The sequence below is a fragment of the Thamnophis sirtalis genome, unplaced genomic scaffold (genome assembly GCF_051295495.1).
Source record: "Thamnophis sirtalis isolate CommonGarterSnake01/CBP01778 unplaced genomic scaffold, rThaSir2_p1.2 scaffold_2, whole genome shotgun sequence".
Taxonomy (NCBI): Eukaryota; Metazoa; Chordata; class Lepidosauria; order Squamata; family Natricidae; genus Thamnophis; species Thamnophis sirtalis.
Window position 1 is genome coordinate 168,905,614 of NW_028261382.1, and position 22,991 is coordinate 168,928,604.

The 22,991-nt window shown below is 39.9% G+C and overlaps 1 protein-coding gene across 1 annotated transcript in view; it reads left to right on the top strand.

Annotated features, from left to right (window-relative positions):
• JARID2 (jumonji and AT-rich interaction domain containing 2) overlaps nt 1-22,991 on the top strand; it is a 225,499-nt gene that overhangs the window by 166,432 nt on the left and 36,076 nt on the right. The window contains exons 5-7 of the mRNA XM_087707415.1: nt 7,375-7,551; nt 12,004-12,233; nt 21,104-22,142. Coding sequence (XP_087563541.1) covers nt 7,375-7,551; nt 12,004-12,233; nt 21,104-22,142 — 1,446 coding nt within the window. The remainder of the gene's footprint in view (nt 1-7,374; nt 7,552-12,003; nt 12,234-21,103; nt 22,143-22,991) is intronic.

The following is a 22,991-nucleotide window of genomic DNA, read 5'->3' on the forward strand; positions in this document are numbered from 1 at the left end:
CTCCAATTCCTTCTTAAAATGTGATGGAGCATCTACAATCTGGAGGCAAGCCACTGATCAATTGTTCTAAGTGTAGGAAATTTCTCCTTAGTTCTAGTTTGGATCTTTCCTTGGTTAATTTCCATCCATTGCTTCTTGTTTGCCTTCAGATGCTTTGAAGGCTTGGTTGATCCCCACCCCCTTCTTTGTGGCAGCCACTTAGACATTGGAAAACTGCTATCATGTCACCCCGAATCCTTCTTTTCCTTAAGTAAGACATACTCCATTCCTGCAACCATTCTTTATGTTTTAGAGCCGAGGTGGCGCAGTGGTTAAATGCAGCACTGCAGGCTACTTCAGCTGACTGCAGTTCTGCAGTTCGGCTGTTCAAATCTTACTGGCTCAGGGTTGACTCAGCCTTCCATCCTTCCGAGGTGGGTAAAATGAGGACCCGGATTGTTGTTGGGGGCAATATGCTGACTCTGTAAACCGCTTAGAGAGGGCTGAAAGCCCTATGAAGCGGTATATAAGTCTAACTGCTATTGCTATTTTAGCCTCCAATCCCCTAATCATCTTTGTTACTGTTCCCTGCACTCTTTCTATAGCCACAACATTTTTTTATATCCTGGCAACTGGATGCAATATTCCAAGTGTGGTTTTAACAAGGCATTTATAATGTGGTGCTAACATTAAACATGATCTTGATTCTGTGCCTTAATTAATGCAGCCTAACCCTTTTTTTGGTCAATGTGTCAGGGTTCCAAATAGCATCCAAAATTAAATCAGAGTCCAAGGCAAAGTATTGCTCAAAGTTCCAATTTACTAAGAGAGCCATGTTGGTACATCTGGGGAAACTCGAATCTGAAAGCTTCCCAGTTTTCCCCACCCAATTGAAAGTTGCCTTACACCCACCAGCCCATCACATGGTCCAATCTTCCACTGCCATGCTGGCAGTTCCGCCCATCCAGTTCTGGTCAGGTGCAGAGATGCAGAGACAAAGGATGACCCTGGCTTTCTAAAAAGGAATTTTGTTTGGGCTACATAGCATCTAACTCCGTACAATCCCCCCTCCCATTTTCCCACAATAGAAAAGGCATAGTAGAATAATAGAAAATGTGGCAGGCCCAACACAATGATTTTATTTGCGATTTCCTGTGGTTTTTCTGTACTGATTCTAGATTACTTCTAGGTTCTCTTGGAAAGAGGTTCAGACCTAAGCAGAAAACCAATTAGCCAAAACATATATAACAAATATATATATATGCCTCTGTGTGTGTTTGTACGTGTGTATTTTAAGGTTTTGATTAAAAGCCATGTAACCTGGCATTGCTTCCTAAATTAATCTCTGAAAGATTTTGCATTTTAAAGTATTGTAATCCCATCTCCAAAACACACATAAGCTGTTCCTTAAATTTCCACCCCACTCACATGTTTCCTGTCTCCAAATATCCACAAGGGCCCCCTTAAGGAACAATAGGATCGGCTGCAGTTGAGTGCATTTTGAGTTCAGGTTAAACAAAGTTAAATCAACATTGTTCAAAAACAAACTGCAAGTGTATTGGAGCAGTTAAGAAAACATGGGTATGGATAGGTAAGGGAAATTGTTATTTTTTCATGCTTTCAGTTTTTTGAGTGTGATTCTACAATGCCAAAAATAAGAAAAAGGTTATACACAACTTCCAATTTTAACTCTACTATTATAGGAAGAAAGGTTTAGACTAGGGATTTCAGAGATTTGTGTGTTTTGTTGTTTGAGAAATGATGTGGTTTCTTACTTACCATCTGAAGTGGAACATTCCAGAAATAGCTTACCTACTTCTAGTGACCATGGAGAAAATGATTGGTGACAACTGCATCATACTGTGCTAAGATTAAACAACAGGACAAAGTACTTTAATTCAGCTGCAGTTAAAATGAGCATACCAGCCAATTGGGAGAAGGAAATGTAAGAGGGGATTCTTGAAATCAGTAACTGCAACCTAAGAGCCCCTTAAAGCAGATTTTCCCATCTGCACCATCTCAGTAATCTGAGTAATGCTTCAGTAATTGAAGTATTGTCCATTCAAGTCCATGTGCTTAATTTATATTGCATATTAACTATAAAGATGAGGGATTCCTATAAAGGACATTGTTTAAAATATTTCTAAACACATATTTATACTAGAACCACCCTACCTCCCAATACCATGGCACGACAAAACCGCGCTCATCAAAATAGCGGTGATAAAATCGCGTCGCTAAAGCCGCAACGTCATCACCGCGCGTCAACAGCGCAGCGACAGAAGGGCGCTTTAAAACAGCGCGGCGGCAGAAAGCGGATTTAAATTAAGGTAAGGGTTAGGATTAGGTTTAGGGGTTTGCTTTAGGGTTTGCTTTAGGGTTAGGTTTAGGGTTAGGTTTAGGGTTAGGTTTAGGGTTAGGTTTAGGATGCTGAGTGCTTCGGAAGGCGCGGATTTGCCCTCCGCGATTATGTCATCGCGGTAGGGTCGCGTTTTTCCTTAGCACTTTGAACGGCGCGGATTAGCCCTTCGCGCTTATGTCTCCGCGGATAAGGGCTTCGCGGATTTGTGGTGGAACCCCCAATACTACCTTTAGTACAGGTAATCTTTGTGTTTCGATGGCATTTGGCAACAGAAATTCGCTAAGCAACACAGTTGTAAAATCGGATGTCATATGACTATGTCATTTAGAGATGGAAGTCATGGTTGCCATCATTAGACAAGGACCTTGTGGATCATTAAGCAAGGATCTCTCATGATCACAACATTCTGACTTCCTGTCGCTTCCCAGTTGATTTGCTTGTCGGAAGTTGACAGAACAGATCAAATTGTGATTATGTAACTTCAGGGGTGCTGCAATGAACTTAATACCACTCCACAGTGCCAAAAAGCTGGTATAGTCCACTTGTTCAATGTCGTCATAACTTTGAACAGTCGCTGAACAAATGGTTGTAACCCAAGGGCTACTTATAGTTGTATCTTTCTGCATTCTCCATGGTATGTTTTTGTGTGGGGGGGTGGTGGTGGTTCTCTTTCAGAAAAAAGCTGAAGAAAGGTATTTAATGGAAAAGCCAGACTGTGCTTAATTCTCTAGTGGGGATGTATGTGCTGATTATGGGGCAAGTGCTTCCCAGGTGTAGAATGTGGTGTGTCAATAGCAATAGCACTTAATACCACTCCACAATGCTTTACAGCACTTTTTGAGCGGTTTACAAATGTCAGCATATTGCCCCCAACAATCTCAATCCTCATTTTGCCAACCTTGGAAGGATGGAAGGCTGAGTCAACCATGAGCCAGTCAGGCTCAAACTGCTGACAGTGGACAGAGTTTGCTTGCAACACTGCATTCTAACCACTGCACCACCTCAGCTCCTCTCAAATATTGTCTCAAATCACATGTTTTCAGGAAAGAGCGAGATGGAGATCTTACAAATCTTATAAAATTGATGAGGTCTTGGCCATTAAAAACAAAACAGGATGTCTTTGCTATGGGCTGTCCTGATACTTGCCATCACATTGCTTATACCTCGTTTAGAATTCTTACACTACAATTGCAGACGTGGGTAATCACTGGGAGTTGGCAATTTATATATTTAATAAATTAAGGTGATCATATTCACTGTCATCATCTCATGCTTGGTTCATCTGCTTTCAGCTACTGATCTCCGCATCTCTTGAATATCACCTTTGAGGATGTCCTGATACTGCCTCTTTTTTTTCCGTCTTTGAAATGTTTGGAAGTAGTTTATAATGGGAAATTATCTCATGTCTAATTTGTCTGTATTTAACTCAGGTTTTCAAGCAAAATAGGACTTTATACTTAAGCCTTGATACTTAAGCATCATTCATAGTAAGCACCAATTATCAGTGTCATCTCCCCTCCAATACTTCATTTTTACTTTAGAATTCTCCTTGTGTTTTAGCACTGGAAAGTAAAATATATGTTCTCAGTATTTTCAAATACTCTTCAGCAATTTGATCCACTTGCTTAGCTTTCATCAAAGGAGAATTGCCAGTCTTAGCAATAAAAAAACAAAAAATATTTTGCTAAAAAACATAATCCTTTTGTTTTCTTTCTTTCTTGTTATTACCTCTGTTATTTATCTTTTCTCTTCTCTGAGAGTGAGAATGTTCCCTTCAGACGATCTACTCCTTATCTATTCCTTTCCTATTAAAAAGAAATAGCAACCCCTAAATCCCGTCCACATGCCACTACCATTATGAATAAACAATTATCACATGTTTTCTCTATTCCCACCAGCTGTTTTAGAGGGGTTGGTAGCAGTGGGGATGACATTGGGCCATATGTCACAGACATAATTCTAGGCTGTCTTAAGGTCCACTAGTGATGTAAGACGGATGCTTTGAAGGGCAGGCAGAGTCCTTCTGCAGACTTTAAATTGACTCTCCCAAGAAGTGCTCTTGTTTATTGATGCATAAGCAAGCTCTGCCTACATGTTTTCTGCAGAGAGCAAGCCTGTATGTTGTTTCTCTATTTCCTCTTGGAAATTATAGACCTGAGTCCCATCAACCATACGGACCCTTTACCTCATGCTGGCTAAGTGCAAAAGCAGCCTGTAAATAGATCAAATTTCCTTTGCCCAGATCATTCCTGGTCTTATCTGAACACTGAGCGGAAGATAAGGCAACATATCTAGGATTTTCCATCCATACGTATCACTAAATGAAGTCTCTTGTCAAACAGAACAATCCTTAATCCTTAAGAAATGTAGCCTTTGGCATTGGACATGTTTATTGGTCAAACCAGAGACCTCAATATCAAGATGTGTCTTTATTCACTGGAAAGACTTCAATTGTTTTAGCACTTCTGAAGAGTACAGCTGAGCTGTATTTAATTTTGAGAAAAGGGAAGGATTAGAAAAAGGAAGGGGAAGCTCGGGCATATATTTAATAGAAAAGAATCCAATTTTTCAAAAACCACAACCTAAATTACGGTAGCCCAAAAGAACTTGGACTGAAATAGCTTCTACTGGGTTTATAATGTACCACTTTAATTTGTGCCCAGATTTTTTTAAAAAAACAACAACATTTAATTTGCACTTCAATCATTATGGTGAATGTTTTGCCTGGTATTCTTAAGAGTAAACTTTATTATATTCTTGGTTTCATAGTTGTCTTTTTTAAAAAGTGCATCAAGCCAAGAGAAAAGGAAAATATACTTGATGCAGTGACCATTTTCTGTATTTTTATTCATGTTTCCCCGTTACTTTGCAAGTTGCTACTTGCAGTTTGGTTTAATAAGAAATTCTGTGATTTGCTTTTAAATACTGTCTAGTGGGATTTGTATCAGGCTGGTTTACTTTTCATCTTTGTGATGCAGAATTCAAGATTTACACTGTTTGCTTTTTATAATCTTGCCAAGAGGATATCCATTCTGTATGTAAATTCAGCTGTATGTTTTATGGATTTATTACTTTCCATAACCATTGCTGAAAACAACATTGCACTTGATGTTGGGGATAGTTCAAATAAAATAAACGCCTTTCAGTAAATTTTAATATTTTGAATTTGTAAAAGTTTTTGAAGTGAAGATGAATGTTAGTAATGTTAATTCTTACTCAGTAACAAGTGAATTTATTTAATCACAGTAATCACACATTAGGTTTTGTGCTATTATCTGTTTTTCCCACACTCCTTTCTGAATTAAAATCCCAATCTCAAAATGTGTCATTCTCTCCCTCTTAATTTGCAGATGCACCTTGCAAAGGGCTTTGGATCACACTATAAATTAACTAGGTACTCTCAAGGCTATACCTGGAATCCTGGATTTCTTAATGGAATCGATTGGTGGGGGGGTTTAACCTCAATTGAAAACTTTAATCAGTCTAGTGGCAGCTCCATAAAGGTTAGAACTTTGGAATACTTGAGCAAACTTTAGGTCCCAGTGCTGGTTGCTTAAAGTGTGACTGATTGTGTTTCTCAACAGTGAGTGTTTTAGTAGTATGATGAAAAGCATGATTATTTTATTGACATATGTGCCTAAAAACAAAAATCATAAACATTTGTCATCTCAAATGGCCTTACAGTAGACTAATGAAGGTAAGTGGCAAATGAAAAGGCCCCAAGGTGCTCTGGTGTGAGAAGTAATGGTACGTTCTTTGCAGAGTTGGGTTGATCCTGGTTCGGCCAAATCGGTAGTCATATTTTTGCCTTGGTCGCAGAACCAGCCGCGACCCAGGCTTGCCACACCCCTGAACAGGTTCCCAGTTCCCAAGGCTTCCTGCTGATGCCGCCACCATGCTCATGAGTAAACTGCAGATTAGAGGCAGATGGCAGATTCTGGCTTGCTCGTCCCCCAGCTGCTCGTCCCCCAGAGGTTGCAGGCACCTAACAAAACCGCTGCCTCCACTCATTGAGGAGGCTGAGCAGCAGCGGGAAGAGCATGGACTTCAACAGGAAGTGGTTGTCAGCGATGCCCTCACGTGAAGATATGAGCGGGGAGGCTGCCTCTCCCGCCCAATGTTTCTCATGAGTAAACAGCAGCTAGGATCTCCCGCATGCTGCATCCCCCTCCCAACCTGCACCTCTGTGTCATTTTTCGGGTGCCCAGCTTGCCGGGCGGCCCCCGTCCCACCCCTCAAAAGCATGCCCCAAACTGCTCAGCAGTTGAATGGAATCTTTAGCTGAGATGCAGGACATTTTTCCAATTTAAAAATGAGAAAGACACTGAGTTTCAGTATCAGTGTCTGAGCAGAGGAGGAAGGTCAAAAGGTCATGGTAGCCCAAATCCCTATCTTTTTATACATCAGGGGTGGGTTCCAGCAGTCACTGGTTGCCGCGCGCACATGCACAAAGCAATACAAATTGTTCTGCACATGCACAGAAGCAAAAAACAAGATGGTGGCGCCTACGGTGCTGCCGAAATAACCGATTCAGGGGCGTGGTAGCCCTGGGTCACTGCCAGTTCCATTGATCCAGGCCGCCAAACTACTACCAGTTTGGCCGAACCAGTAGGAACCCACCACTGAAGTACATGTATAGTCCTATCTTGCCTTTTTTGACTCCCCCATAAACAGCCTTGTGCAGCCATGCCTATCCTATGAAAATTTCTTTAACCAATGCATGTAGGTGATTCGGACAAGAGCTATGGCTCAGTCCACTTGACAAAGGCCTTCCCAATTCAAATTCTGCCATTTCTGTCTCTTTCCTTGACACAAACAAATGGAGAAGTCACTGTTTGACCTCACTCAAAGAGGTGAAATAGCTGAGTTTCATATGCAGACTTTTAAGGAGCTATATTCAGTAAAGAGGTGGGGGGGCATTTTTGAACTGGATATCCATTTCCTTGATCCCTTACATTGTATTCGTCAAAAGCTTTGCTTTTAATAGCCATTTTGAAACAGTTGTAATATTTGTGTCCCTGACTTGTTTTCAGGTTCTTCTGCCCTGCCCAGCAGCATGGTATACTTTGGAAGTTCTCAGGATGAGGAGGAAGAGGAGGAAGAGGAGGAAGAAACTGAGGATGCAAAAGTGACCACAAACAACGCTTCATCTTCATGCCAGTCTACTCCTAGGAAAGGGAAAACACATAAACAAGTTCCTAATGGACATGGTATGTCTTTGAGTGTTGAGTTGGGGTGGAAAATATTGATGATGAAAAAGACAACCAAAGCAGAACTAGAGTTCCCTCTTCTGCCCAGCACCTTGTATTTTATGAGACATGTAACCAATGTTAGTCCTATTGAAAATTATAGGAGTTGATATCCAGCATACATGAAGGGCAGTTGGGGAGTCTGCCTGAAAAGCCGCCCGGAGTCCTCCGGGATTGGGCGGCCTAGAAATTTAACAAATAAATAAATAAACGAAATAAATAAAAGCACCATTTTGACTCAAAACAAAGATACAATGTTTTTGAAACTTGATTTAGATAATTTAATTTCATAATGTCTTGGTGCCTCCTGTCTGCTTCAGAACTGCATTTTAATGGCTTCTTACGGATTTCTTCTTTTCTGTTGAAAATGAAACCAGAGCAATGTTGATGTTGACTAGATACGCAAACAGCATTATATTCATTCCAGATTTGGTATTGTGTCTTAATTGCTAGCTTTAGTATATCACCACTGGCACTAGTACACCCACGTTACACCTATCCTCCGCGAGCTGCACTGGTTACCGATTAGTCTCCGGATACGCTTCAAGGTGCTAGTCGTAACTTATAAAGCCCTTCATGGTATTGGATCTGGGTACTTGAGAGACCGCCTGCTGCCAATTACCTCCCAAAGACCCATTAGATCTCACAGGGTTGGCGTCCTCCGGGTGCCATCTACCAGCCAATGCCACCTGGCTATTATCCGGGGGAGGGCCTTCTCTGTGGCGGCTCCGGCCCTCTGGAATGAACTCCCTGCAGGGATTCGGACCCTCACCTCTCTCCAGGCCTTCCGAAAAGCCGTCAAAACCTGGCTTTGCCGGCAGGCCTGGGGGTGATGAGTTCCCTCCCCTCTCGACATGTATGGTTGTGCGACTGTTGCCTACTTTTATTATTTGTATTTTGTCTTTTATGTCCCCCCCTTTCTCCCCCCCTTTGAATTGTTCGCCGCCCTGAGTCCTCCCGGAGAAGGGCGGCATACAAATAATAAAATACGATACAATACGATACGATACAGCCTACTTACTTTTTAGGCTTACATCCATTATTTCTTTGCAAATCAGTAGAGCTGCCTTAATCACAATGTACTTTCTTCACGTGACCTTCATGTCATATCCACAGATAAATTGATCAATGCCTTGTCGGTAGAGCTTGAAAAATGTATTTGGCATTGAGTAGCTGAAAGTCCTAAACTGTAACCGCCAGAATGAAATAATACCTGGGTCACCATCTCCCACAAAAGTCATACATATTCTATTGACATTGGCAGCACCTTCGCAGTAAATCAGCTCTGTGCTCTTTTCTCTAGGACTCCATGATGAATTCTCCTGCCTTTGTCCCCCTGCCTTTCTTTTCAGTGCCCTGTCTGGGGGATGCCTAGTCAGCTTCTCTCATCAAAAGGAAATGTTTCTTTTCACAACTTGAAGAGAAAGACAATCTTTATGGAGCTGCTTATCCTAGCTTGCTTGGTTTCTTAAGCCAAGAAACTTGATTCGTGTAATTAAAGTAGGAGATGTTGGTTTCATTTCTCCCGATTCTGTTCTGCAAAAGGTTCTCTTTCTAAAGAATTACTAGGAACAGCCAAAAATTTTCATAATCCAAATGCTTCCTTCCTCTAATTATTGGAAGTTTTACAGGAGAGAAGTTTCTCATTACGTTTTTTTCTGTTTTATTTTTGTTCGTTTGAAGGAAGGGAACAGCTAACTTCGATGGCTTGTTGGTTTGTTCTGTTCTTTTCTTTCTCTGATGGAAAAATGGATTGCAGTGACTCTGATTTTAAACTAAGAAATGTACATAAAATTCATTATAGTGATCATCTAGTTAAAGTAAAAAAAAAGATAGAAATACAGATGTTACCAAACTTACACCAGTTTATTTAGTACCCATTCTAAGTTACAGCCACACTGAAAAAAGTTACTTATGACCATTTTTCACATTTTTTTTCTTTGCGTGTCCAATCACACTTGGGCCATTTTTCACATTTATGGCCTTTGCAGTATCCCCATGGTCACATGATAAAAATTTGGATGCTTGGCAACTGGCATGTATTTATGGCAGTTGCAATGTCGTAGGGCAGCAATGGCAAACCGTTTTTGGCTCGCGTGCCATAGGGGGGGGGAGCGCAGGGGGTTCGTGCACGGGCGTGCCGCACCCATAATGCAATGTACGACACACACACCCCAGGGCGCATGAGCACATGAGAGGCGCTGCCCCCATTTTTTGCTTTTTTTGCCCTCCCCAGGCTCCAGAAGCTTTATAGGAGCCTGGGGACATCAAAAACAGCCTCCCCTGCCCCCCCCCCCCCCCGAGGCCCTCCAGAGGCTTCCCTGGAAGTGACTTCTGGTTTGCTCGTAGGATTGGTTTAAGCCCTCCAGAGGTTTCAGGGACCTTCAGGAGGCTTCCCTGAAGCCTCCGGAGGACTAAAAACCACCCTACGAGCAAACCGGAAGTCCGTTCCCGAACTTTCAGTTTGTCCATAGGACCAGTTTTTTGCACTCCGAAGGCTTCAGGGAAGCTCCGGAAGCCTCTGAAGGGGGGGGGGGGGCGAAGGAGGCTCTTTTGGCCCTCCCCAGGCTCCTATAAAGCCTCTGGAGCCTGGGGAGGGCGAAAAATGGCTTTTAAAAAGGCTGACCCCAGCTGGCCAGAGCACACATGCGGCTGGCCAGCTGACAGGGCAACACCTTGGGTGCCCTGACAAATGGCTCTGCGTTCCACCTGTGGCACGTGTGCCATAGGTTCGCCATGCCGGTCTTAGGGTCATGTGATCACCTTTTGCGATCTTCCAGCAAGCAAAGTCAACGGGGAAGCCAGATTTACTTAACAACCTTGTTACTAGCTTAACAGTGATTCACTTAACAACTATGGCAAGAAATGGGGCAAAATTCACGTTCAAACTCTTTTGCTTGGCAACAAAAAATTTGGGCTCAATTGTGGTTGTAAGTGAAGGACTACCTGTATTTAATTGATTAATTATTAGAATAAGGTATAGCACAATGGAAAGTGTTTGCAAAAGAGGAGGCAAAGTGGATGCACGTTGTAAAAAATATAGGATCCAAATGCAAATTGTAATAAATTCTAATTCAGTGATTTAACTGAATTAGTCTGAAATAATGGCATGGTTACTTTATAAATGACAAGTTGATTTATTGTATAGATAATATTAATCATTAAATGACATTGCTTCACAGCAGCTAATTATCTTTACGACATAATGAGCTTTAATAATAGCTTCACTGGCAGTATGTTCATTTATTTTAAATTTTGGGGATTCAGAAGTAAAGCGAAGCAGAACTGGTCAATAACTATTTTTGCCTTGCTTTTTAATATTCAGAAAAATCACAATTTATTTTTTTCTATTTAACTGCTTCGGCTTCCTGCCCAGTTGTGGTTTCGATGTGTCATTTTTCAAAAGCTGCTACTGCTGCTGCTATTTCTAATTTTGCTGCTTGTCACTTCATCGTGTTGAGAGATCATTAATAGACAGGCATTCCTAGCTTAACATCGTCATTATATTTTGCAGCCATTGAAGTGGGGATGCCAATCATAGCTCCTTGTCCTGTAAGGATGAATAGAATGTTTGAATTGAGCTTAATATGTTAGCAATTCCAATTTTCTCTTTGTTGTTTTTCATGTTCTCACAAATAAATGCCTGTATCCAAAAGATCTGAGATAGAACCACTGAAACTAGTTGCATAACATTGGTTTTTTTTTCAATATTTTATTATTCTGGTGACCCTTTTTTGTAGTGGAATGTTATACTAATACTTACCCTTGTTTGGCACAGGGTAAAAGTGCTTTATAAGCCACAGATACGATTATTGTCTTGCATACAGATCTTCTCTGGGATATAGATTGAAATGATTACAGGTAGACCTCAACTTATGACCACAATTGGGATCATAAATTCTGTTCCTAAGCAAGGTGATTTTTAAATGAGTCATGCCATATTTTGCAACCTTTTTTTTTACCTCGTTGTTAAGCGAATTGTTGCAGTTGTTAAGTGAATCACCCAGTCATTAAGGAAATCTGGCTTTCCCCATCGACTTTGCTTGTCAGAAGCTTGCTGGGAAGGTCACAAATACTAACCACATGATTCTGGAACACTGCAACCATACTAAATACATGCTGGCCGCCAAATGTTCATCATGTGACCAAGGGGATGCTGCAACAGTCATAAGTGCAAAGCCCAGTCATAATTTTTTCAGTGGTGTCACTAAAGAAATGGTTGTAAGCCAAGGACTATCTGTATCTGTTTCTAACTCATTGTGATGAACTCCTGAGTTTTTTTTATGTCAAAAGTACACATTAATTGCAACAGTTAGCAGTGACGACATTCTCTGTTTGAAATAGAATTTATTTTTCTCACACTCTTTTTCACTTTTTTCCTCTGTTTTCTTTTCTCCCCCTTTCCCTGTCCAGTCTTCAATGGATCCAGCAAATCAGTGAAAGAGAGGGAACCTGTTCAGAAACACAAAGTCAAAGACACAGTGCCAGCAAAGGAACGAAGCAGTGAACACAGGTCTGAGAGTCGAAAAGACCAGGCTGCTGCTAATCACCATTCTTCAACAAACATGGGCTTTTCCACAAAAGGGCTCACTGCTAATAACCACCACACCCTTCATCAATCGGCTCAGGATTTAAGGAAACAGGTATTGTGTGGTACATCAGTTGGGGCAAAGTGGTATCAGTTTATCTTAAGAACTACTTGTGGGGAAGATTGTGAGGGTTTGAGAAGTACACTGTGAAACAGAGTGATTTTAAAGTCATGGGTGGGTTTTTTTAAAAAAAAGTTCCCCTTTTTGATAGGGATTACTAAAACAAATAGCCATTGAAAAGGTCTTGCTTTTCTGCAAGAGGTTGCTGATCATTCTGCTGCAGAATTTATGCCAAAGCTGCATTTCCGCGTAAATTACACATCATTATATTCTACCTTTTGATGTATTATTTAATTTATTTTTTAGGATTCTACCCTGGCTTTCTGCCAGGAACTCAAGATGGTGTCCCTAGGACTCTCTCCATTACTTATTCCTCACAATATCAAGTTTAGGGTGGGGTACAGTACATTGAGAGATGATTGGGTCAAACCCAATTCAGGGAGTTTCAGCAACCAAAAGCAGACTCAAATAAGCATCTCCTCGAAACTAAGGTAGTGTGTCAATCACTGATGCAAGGTTTACAAAAACATCTGAATTTGAGAAAGACAGGTCAGCCATAAATGTATCATCCCCAGCTGATACAAAAAAAAAGGAGTTTTGGCATGCTATAGTAAATAAATAGATCAGAGCTCCTGATGATTAATACAGGCGTCGGCATTTTATTTCAATTTTATTGAGATGAATCGGGAGAAAACAGCCATCTCTATGCTAGATTTCATGCCAGCCTTTAAAACGGAAGGGCCTATCTCTCTAGAATATGTTTCCCTGGCTTGTGTTTCTTTCGTAATGACCGCTTTATTTTTCCTCTCTGTGTCATAAGGGTTCTAATCTCTAATACCTCCCTGAACTAACTGAGCCTAAAACAAGGCTTTGTTTGGCTGATGTTTGTTCAGCTGGAAAAGGCTTGAAAATATCTGCATGCTTTTGACTCTCTGCCAGTTGGTGCCCTTAAGGTAACCTCCTCATCTGTATTTAGCAATCAGGCCAGGAATCCCAAGCCGTCTTTTGTCAGTTGGTATCTTTTCTGCTTAGCTGCCTGTAAATGTAAATCAAAATTGACAGACATAAAGCCTCAGACGCAGGAGCAAGAAAGATTGATTTTGGATGGTTCAGGTGATCTTTCCTAACTAGCTGTTTTATGTGCTAAGTACGAGTGCCAGGGTCAAATGTTTCTGTCTCACCTCTTCCAACTGTTCCTCATCCCTTGGTTGACACTTGATTCTCAGCTTGCATTGTACATTTGAAGTCCCCTTTTATGTGTAAATCAAGGAATTATAGTTTTGTATCAGTCAAACCTGGATTGGATTTGTTGGATAACCAATTAATTTGTTAACTGCTTTAAAGAGCTATTGAACAGGAATTGTTTGGTTCAGGTGTAATGAAAATACTAACCAAAGATGAAGCTAGGTGGTCAGTGGGAGGGCCAAGAGAAGTCCTTGGCCTTCATGCCCCATTCGTGGTTTATGAAAACCAAAGTAATCATTCAAACTTAGTACTAACGTTTACAGCTTTGTACTTTTGTTGCTGTGCTTGTTAAGTGCACTCACATTTGCGAACCAGTAGGGAAAGTACCGTATTTTTCGGACTTTAGACACACCAGAGTATAAGATGCACCAAGATTTTAAAGAAGTAAATTTAAAAATAATTTTTTCCCTCCCGTGCCCCTAAGAGCATTCTGCAGGCCTACTAAACCCTCTGCATGGCCCATTTTTTGAAAGGCCTGCAAAGCGCCCCCTGGAGGTCAGGAAGGGCAAAAACTGAGCAAAAAACACCACGTTTTTCCGCAAAAACGGGCCCATTTTTTGCAACAAAAAAAAAAGGAGGGGTGCAGAGAGTTTGGAAGGCCTGCAAAATGCTCTTGGGGACTTGGGAGGGCAAAAACAGCCCCATTTTTGTGAAAAACGGGCCCATTTTTCATTCATTTTTGCCCTACCAGGAGCACTTTGCGGACCTCCCAAACCCTCTGCGCGCATTTTTGTGAAAAATTGGATGCACAGGGCAGGGTTTCGGGAGGCGAAAAATGCTGTATTAGGTGTATAAGACGCATACAGATTTTCACCCTCTTTTGGGGGGTGGGAAAGATGCGTCTTATACTCTGAAAAATATGGTAAGTGAATGCCACCCCTGGTATGTATGTATGTGAATCTGAGTCTGACTGCGGAAAATAGAAAACAACAGTTTTATGTTTGAATGTGTTGTGATTTTTAACTCATTGGCTGGTGTGGGTGTAACAAGTGATAAAATCTAATGATTGATCACTGTTACTTTTTACAATTCAGTGTAAGCATGGAACTGTGACTCTAGAACCTCTATGGTGATCCTGCGCAGCGGGCAGTGAAGCCATTTTATTAGACTGTCTCACAAAAGTTGTGTGTGTTTGATTAATGGGGGGAGACATATCAGCAGTAGAAAGGTAACAAACTGCCTACCACAATGGCTTTTTCTTCCTTTGATACCAGTTCTTCAGCAGAGTATTTAAAGGTAATTATGAGTAAAATGCAAAATTTGTAAACAGTGTAACATCTGGAACCTATCTATTTTAATTGGATAGGTTGGGGTGTTTTTTTAATTTTGTTTTTCTTTCTGGATTGAAGCTTTTGGTTTAGCCTAATATAAATACTGTGGGGTACTTGAACCTCTCTGAGCTTGATTGTTTTCTTGCAGATATTTCACTACCAAACCAGGTAACATCACCAATGCTAGAAGGAAGTGGGATTTAATCGCTATTTATATATAGTGGTTGCCCCATCAGTGTTGATGGAAGTGTTGTTTTCCTCTTTGTGCTTCCTTGATTAGGCTGTCGTTTACTGTAGGCAAACCTCCACCAAGCAACAACTATTCTTTCTGCATTAGCAATAACACTTAGAGTTATATACCGCTTTATAGTGCTCTAAGTGGTTTACAGAGTCAGCATATTGCTCCCAACAATCTGGGTCCTCATTTTACTGAACTGGAAGTAAGGAATAAACAGGAATTAACACCCAGATACCAGACCAAGAGTAAATAGTACCCAAACAAGAAATAACCAACTCAGACAAACAACAGCCTAATTAAGGATCTATCACAGAGGTGGGTTGCTGCCGGTTCGGCCCAGATCAGCCGAACCGGTAGTGGCGGCGGCGGGAGGCTCTGCCCACCAGCCCGGATGCTTCTGTGCAAGCGCAGAAGTGTCGTGTACGCGGGAACGCACCTGAACCAGTAGTAAAAAGATTAGCAACCCACCTCTGATCTATCGAAAAACAACACTTCCACCAACACTGGCAACACTTGCCCAGCCACAGAAAGCAAGCCCCATTCCTGCCAGACCTGATGATGTTACCTAGTTGGATAATGAAATGACTGAAAGAAAAGAACCAAACTCTGAGAGCACCAAGGATTCTGCAGGCCAACCTTTAGCTCTAAATATTCTCTTCTATTGACACTAATATTAATAGTCAATTAATCTACAATAAGATTTATGCAGTGCAGAGGTGGGTTGCTCCTGGTTCGGCCTGGATTGGACGAACCAGTAGTGGTGACGGCATGCGCAGAAGCGTTGTGCACGAGCGAACCGCTGGCGCCAGGATTTGCAACCCACCTCTCGTGCAATGTGTCTGAATGAGACCCATTGCTCTTTCTGTTGTTCTACAGAATTATCTTTCCGGAGACAGGCTTTCAGACTGGTTATTTTGCACCTTATAAAGTAAAAGACTGATTCGTGTTTAGCTATCTCGTATTATTTTCAGATTTTTTTAAAAAAAAATCTGTTTAGAAACAAATTGGGGATTAAGATACGTATGGGCAATTTTAAAAAGACTATGCACTCATGCAGTTTCATAGCTGGCTCAGAAAGATCTTGCTGGAGATATTATTTAGGTACTTTTTGTGTACCGAATTAGTTATGGTAAGTTGCAATTTCTAAAATTTCCCCTACAATACCACGCATTTTTATCTTGGCAGTTTTATTATAGATTGCATTTCCCAATGATTTAAGGAGATTGCATGCATGAAGAGAAGCTGACATAAGGAAGGTTTCCCATCCACTATCATCGCCCCCCAAGTGTTGGAAAACGCAGCTGTTTTAAAGATGGCTATGGCTTGAGTTCATAAAAGACTTCTAAAGAAAGTTGTTTGTTTGTTTGTTTGCTAGTTTGTTATTAAAGAACCAATCCTGTTCCTCAGAATCCTGCTAAAATAATCACTTTCCGGAGCTATCTGTATTTCACTGTTCTTTGCACTTGGCTGAGTCTTTTAGTTTTATGCTTCATTTTCTTTCTTCACAATTGTCTTCTCCCTTCCCCTCAGTCACATATGCTGCTCCTTTCATTTTGCTTCTCAGATGCTTATCTCCAATTTAATCTTTCCACTTCCATTTCTGACTAATGTTGCTCTCGTGCAATCTTTTCCTCAGATATAGCCATTTATTCTCTATCTTGCTCTGCAGGCTCTCTCTTCATGAGCCAAATGTACTTCAACTTGGCTGCTATTTAGTTCCCCATTGTCCCTTTTTCCCCAGACTTATTTTTTAATGTCTTACCTCTCTATTTACTGTTGTAACCCTGTTGTGCATAAATATTCTTCACAAAAGCTTAGCCGTCTGAACTTGTTAAATATTTTTGTCGGTATTTATTACAGGTTTTTGTATGTGAGCAAGTTTTTTCAAAAGACTTTTATCAAACAATCATCCTGTCTCATTCGCAGAACTTTTATAAAAACTCAATATGGCATTGTGATCCATTTGTAGTCTGGTTTTATTCTCTTATTAAAGAGAAAGGAAAGCAAAACGGAAATACAGTTCATTAGTGTTAACCACTGCTACTCTTACCCTTTTAAAAAGAAAATTCCTTTGGAAACAGTGGATCAAAGGGACCTTTCAAATGTGTGAAAAGAGAATGAGGGTTCAAAATGTGGAGAAGTTCTGCATTTTTCTAGCTAGGTTTCCAGTGTAGGAAAATAATAGGGACTTACTTTTTCATAATTTTATTAGAAATAAGGCTGCAACTTTCCCCTTCCTTGTGAAATGTTCTTCAAAAAAAATTCTATACATGTTCCTCAAATAAGATGCTAAATTGGTGATAAGGAAAACTTTCTTCAAAATACTGTATTAAGAAAAATTATGTATGGCATCCATTAAGTAGGACAACTGAAGAGGCAGAACTATTCACTCAGCTTTGTTGCATCATTGTATAATCAGAAACTGCAGTGGCAGAAGAACAGCATTATTCTTCTTGAAGTATGGACAATCAAAGGGAAGTTTTTTCCCAAGAGTAGAAATCCTTTACCTGGCTGCATTCTGAATTATTTACGTTCCCGATTCCTGCAGCCTACTTGGGAAATGGAAGAATAAAAAACTTGTTCCTGAGAAAAAATGCACTCACAGAAGACCTAGTATTTCTGGAGAGAACTAGAAAAGAGTTGAAACAATTAGATTTCACTGGGGTTTTTAAAATCTGTGCTTTTTATTTACTAAATTCTGAGGAATGGTAACGCTTATAAGGTTTCAAATCTAAGGAGTCAGATCAAGGCATTCGGTGAGGGAAATATTGGCATTGGATATGTTTGTGTGTTCAAGAAGGTGTAATTTGAAAGAGTTGAATAAGTTTTGAGCATCTTTTTTATGTTTTGTTGGATTTTTATTTTTAGACATAAAACAACATCAATACATGAACAGTGTGGCCTGACATATTAATATAAATACCAACAGTCAATTGTTACATTAATCAAACTTGCATAATCCTAATATTAACATACTCGATTGTTTTAGTTATCCAATGTTTCCATGTTCCATTCTAATATCAATAATCTTCTTCAACATGCATAGTAATACCATCTTTCAATCTCTCATCTTTCCATCTTTCCATTATTACTTATATTCAATTTATATAGATATTATAAATGCTGAAATTCCCTCTAATTCTTACTTCTACCTCTATTCTGACTTCTAACCAAGTCACTCTTACTAATCCTAATATTAATACACATATTTAAGGCATTGCCCTTTTAAAGATGCATATTCTTATTTCTGCCTCTATTTCTAGTTTTTAATCAGGCCATCATATTAGAAGAAATAAGAAAGTTATGAACAGAAAGAAAGTTATCTTTCATCCTGCTTTCACTTCTAACCCTAATTCATATGAACCATAATCTAATAAACTCTCCTGTGTCTTATTCTCTAACCAATATATTGTATGTGCTTAAAATAATCACTTTCTTGGGCCTAACAGAATATGAGGTGGTTCTTTTCTGAAAGTTTGTTACACAAAGTTATGGTTCAAACCCTAATAAGGCATCAAACAGCATATCTGATTTAAAATATCTCTAATATCAGAGTACAGTAAAGCTCAGAGAATAGAATATGCAGAAAGGGTTATAGGCTGCTCACCAAATCAAGGAATTAAGAAAAGCAGCATTACATAGGAGCATTTTGATTTCAGCTTTCTGCTAAAAGGAGTTAGATTTAATTTTAAAATCTCTTCCAGCTTTCTTTTCTCTTTTATAGACTTGTACTTTGATGTTGCTGTTATATGGCTACAATTTAGCAAGCATTTGAAACAAGAACATTTTTCTGGTAGTATCCAGGAATAACCCTGGGATTGTTTTATGTACAGGTTCTCATCACTTGAAAGCAAAATTATTTCCACTTGAATGTTCATTGTATTTGTGTTGCTGCATCAAATTTATATATAGTTGGAAGAAACAAACAAAGTAATCTAATCCAGTGATCTGCTCAATAGTGTAAAACAGCACACAATTTTTTTTTGTTTTAGTAATTTAATATATGTACAGAATTGCAGTTTTCTACCCTAGCCTCGCTTACTTTCACAAAGGGAAAATGAGGTAATTTCATATACCTTTGTTCAAGGTTTTATTATTATTTTTTTCTTTCCTTTTTTTTGAGCAGGCAAAATAAAAACATTTTCTTAGTTACTGAAGCAAACATTCAGGAGAGGGCTAGCTATTTCTACATCTATATAATCTTATGAATAAGAAGGACAGTTTTTGGAAGAAATTGCTTCAGTTTTATGGTTTCTTGTACCAGCATTTTTAATACTTTTACCCTTAGTCTAATATGGTCCTATTGGTCAAAGCTTATTGCATCATTCTGTTTGCTCCCTCTAAATACCTTCAGCATCCTGTTAATATTTACTTGGCTTCAATAGTTAAATAAAGTAATTTTGTAATGTTAAACCACTTCTTCATATCCTCAGTTCTAGAACTTACCTTGGCAAAGCTAGACCAAATACTGGAGAAATTCAATTAAATATTGTGAAAATATTAAGAAAAATTAATCTCAACTGATTCCCAGTGATCTCACTGGAACGTCTGGCTAACTATTGTAATATCATAATTGCTACTCCAAATTATTATTAATACAAAGTAAAACTGCTTTGATATCAAATTTGTTGAGCAATATAAAATAATAACAATAGCACATATCATAACTATTGATCAAATGTTTACTATATAATTTTAACGTGTACCTCCTGAGATCCTTGTCGAAGCTGGATCATTCAGAGCCAGACTAATCTCTTGGATGCATATTAGATATTATTTCCTTGCAATGCTAAATATTGTATCCTAGTTATGAATGCTTACTGTTTTATGATTGCTTTTAAATTATGATAGAAGATGGGTGTGAGATATTTTCCTTTAAAGTTGGCATTAGCTAGTCGGTTCCTAATTCCTAGTCAGACAATCAGACCTATTTGTCTCATAGGTGACAGATGGTAGATGCAGCACATAAATATTAGAAAACAAGTATTAACTGGGGAGAGATAACATGCATCTCTGATGGTTGCATTTATGTGTGTGATCTTAGGCAAATCCAAAATAGACTATAGGAGAGAAGAAAGGAGGGGAGGAAGGAGGGAATGTAGGAGAGAAAGAAGGGGGGAAGGAAGGAAGGAGGGAAGGAAGGAGGGAAGGAGAGAAGGAGGGAACGGGAAGGAGGGAGGGAAGGAAGGGGAATAGGAGAGAAGAAACGAGGGAAGGAAAGAGGGAGGGAGGGAAGAAGAAGTAGGACCGTTGTAAGATAAGATGGATCTATGGGATGATAAAAAAGCAATCTTCAAGTATATTGTCAACAGTAGGGAAAAATTGTTATAAATACATATTATTAATAACAGTTATGAGATCATATAATTGTGAATGTATATATGAAATTTATAAAATAAAAAAAACAAAAAAAAACAAAAAAAAACAAAATAGACTATAGATTATTTTTAGACTTGGAAAAAACTAACAGTTTACTTCATCCTAGTTATTGTACATTCTGCTGCCTTGTCGTCTTAATGTTATTATTGTATTTATTATTATCACTAATTATATTTATTATTATTATCACTAATTTAGACTTGCCCTAAGTATTATATTGTTTTGGAACTTTAGATGATTCTCCATACACATAAAGTGTTTTATAGCACTAGGATATAATAGGGTTAGGGTAAAGCAAAAGGAAACATGGCAGCACATATTATATATTCGCAAGATCCAAACAACACTGGATCCATTCTAGAACCAAACCATGATACAAAATCTTTGCATAGTCCCACTATCAAGCAGTGCTAAGAAACAGAAGCACTGTCTCATTCACTGGGGAGCATTAGAGGTGTGAAGATATGCACAGCTCATGCTGTTTTCTTCTATAGTTTCATTCCTAAATTTATTTTAAAAAGCACCCGACACTGCTCTAAGTCTGTGATATAACAATAATATCTAGAGCCATTTGTTGTAACTGTGTGTATGGGGTGAGGGTTTTTTCCAAGGGGCTTGTAAGAGAGGTGAAGCCTTTAAGGATTATTGTCTATTCGTTGACTTGCTTAATATTCATCGGTTTTTCTTTTTTCTCTTTCCTTCCTGCTTTCTGATATTCCTGGCATCTCCAGGTTTCAAAGGTCAACGGTATCACTCGAATGTCAACTCTGAGTGCAAATACAGCCAGTGCCAAAAAGATGAGAGACGTCAGACCTTCACCGTCCAAAACTGTGAAGTACACAGCAACAGTGACTAAAGGAACTGTCACATACACCAAAGCCAAGAAAGAACTGGTCAAGGAAACCAAACTAAATCACCACAAACTCAGTACACCTGTCAACCACACAATCTCAGGGAAAATGGAAAGTAGCAATGCAAAAACCCGTAAACAGGTGCTATCCCTTGGAGCGGCCAAGCCTAACAATACAGCTATTAACGGTGTCAAGGTCAATGGCAAGTTGAACCAAAAGACATGCACTAAGGAGGTAGGGAGGCAGTTGAGGGAAGGGCTGCGCAACTCAAAAAGGAGGCTGGAGGAAGCAAACCATATAGACAAAATGCAGTCACCTGTCAAGAAAGTGAAGGGAGCCACCAACGTGGCCGAAACCCCAAGCAAAAAAGCGCCATCCGTGGAAAGACCTTTGCTGAATGGCCATGTGAAAAAGCCCGGGAGTCAGGAAGTGCCACAGAATAGTCTGGAAAGGAATAGGCCGAAAAGAGCCGCCGCTGCTGCTGGGAAGAACACGCCAGGGAAACAAGCACATAGCAAAACAGAAAATGCCTCCTGTGAACATTATTCTACCTCTCAAACAGAGTCCTTGCACAAGCCACATGACTCAACAGGGAAGCATGAGAAAGGTAGCGTCAAGTCCGGGTGGGCCACGATGGAAGAGATTCCTATTCTCAGGCCTTCCCCCAAGGAGTTCCATGACCCATTGATATACATTGAGTCAGTCCGTGCTCAGGTTGAGAAGTATGGGATGTGCCGGGTAATCCCTCCGCCTGACTGGAGGCCTGAGTGCAAGCTGAATGAAGAGATGCGGTTTGTGACCCAGATCCAGCACATTCACAAACTCAGCAGGCGCTGGGGGCCCAATGTGCAGCGTCTGGCCTGTATCAAGAAGCACCTCAAATCTCAGGGCATTACTATGGAAGAGCTTCCACTCATAGGTGAGTCTGGGCTTTTTGTTGCTCTTTGTAGCAAGCAGCCATTTTGAGCACTGATTTATACTCAGATTAATCCTCAGCACACACAAAGCAGTGGTAGCGGGTGAGCCATAGATTTCCGTGCCATTCCATACAGAGCAGTTCTCTTCAGAGCAAACATATTCAGATTTCAAAAGTATCTTATGACTTGAGAAGAGAGAGTGATCAGACACGTATGTAATCAGATAGCCCTCATCTACTCTACGTTTGGATTTTAGGGGGTTCCCAGGAAAGCTATATGGATCAAGAGCATACAATTACTCCCCCCACCCCCATATTTAACTTTTCTAAGAGCCAAGGTGGCGCAGTGGTTAAATGCAGCACTGCAGGCTACTGCTAGATCAGCAGGTCAGCGGTTCAAATCTCACCGGCTCAGGGTTGACTTAGCCTTCCATCCTTCCGAGGTGGGTAAAATGAGGACCCGGATTGTTGGGGGCAATATGCTGACTCTCTGTAAACCGCTTAGAGAGGCCTGAAAGGCCTATGAAGCGGTATATAAGTCTACTGCTATTGCTATTTTCTCCTCATGAAAAATTATGTTCATTTTAAAATGAACTTCTTTCCAATTTATCCTGATCATTTCTTAACTAGATTTCTAATTGGATACTTGAGTGATTGAAATCACTATTTTCAACACTTCCTAGGCATTGGACAATTTTTGATGATAAGTATTTACCTACTTCCGCGTTGCAAAATGTGGATTTATTTGTCTTTTGCAATAATTAATGAAAAGGGAAAGAATCTGCACTTTCTTTGTTTCCGAGACGTAGGATAACAAAAAGTAGAATTTTGTGGGAACAATAATTCCTTTGA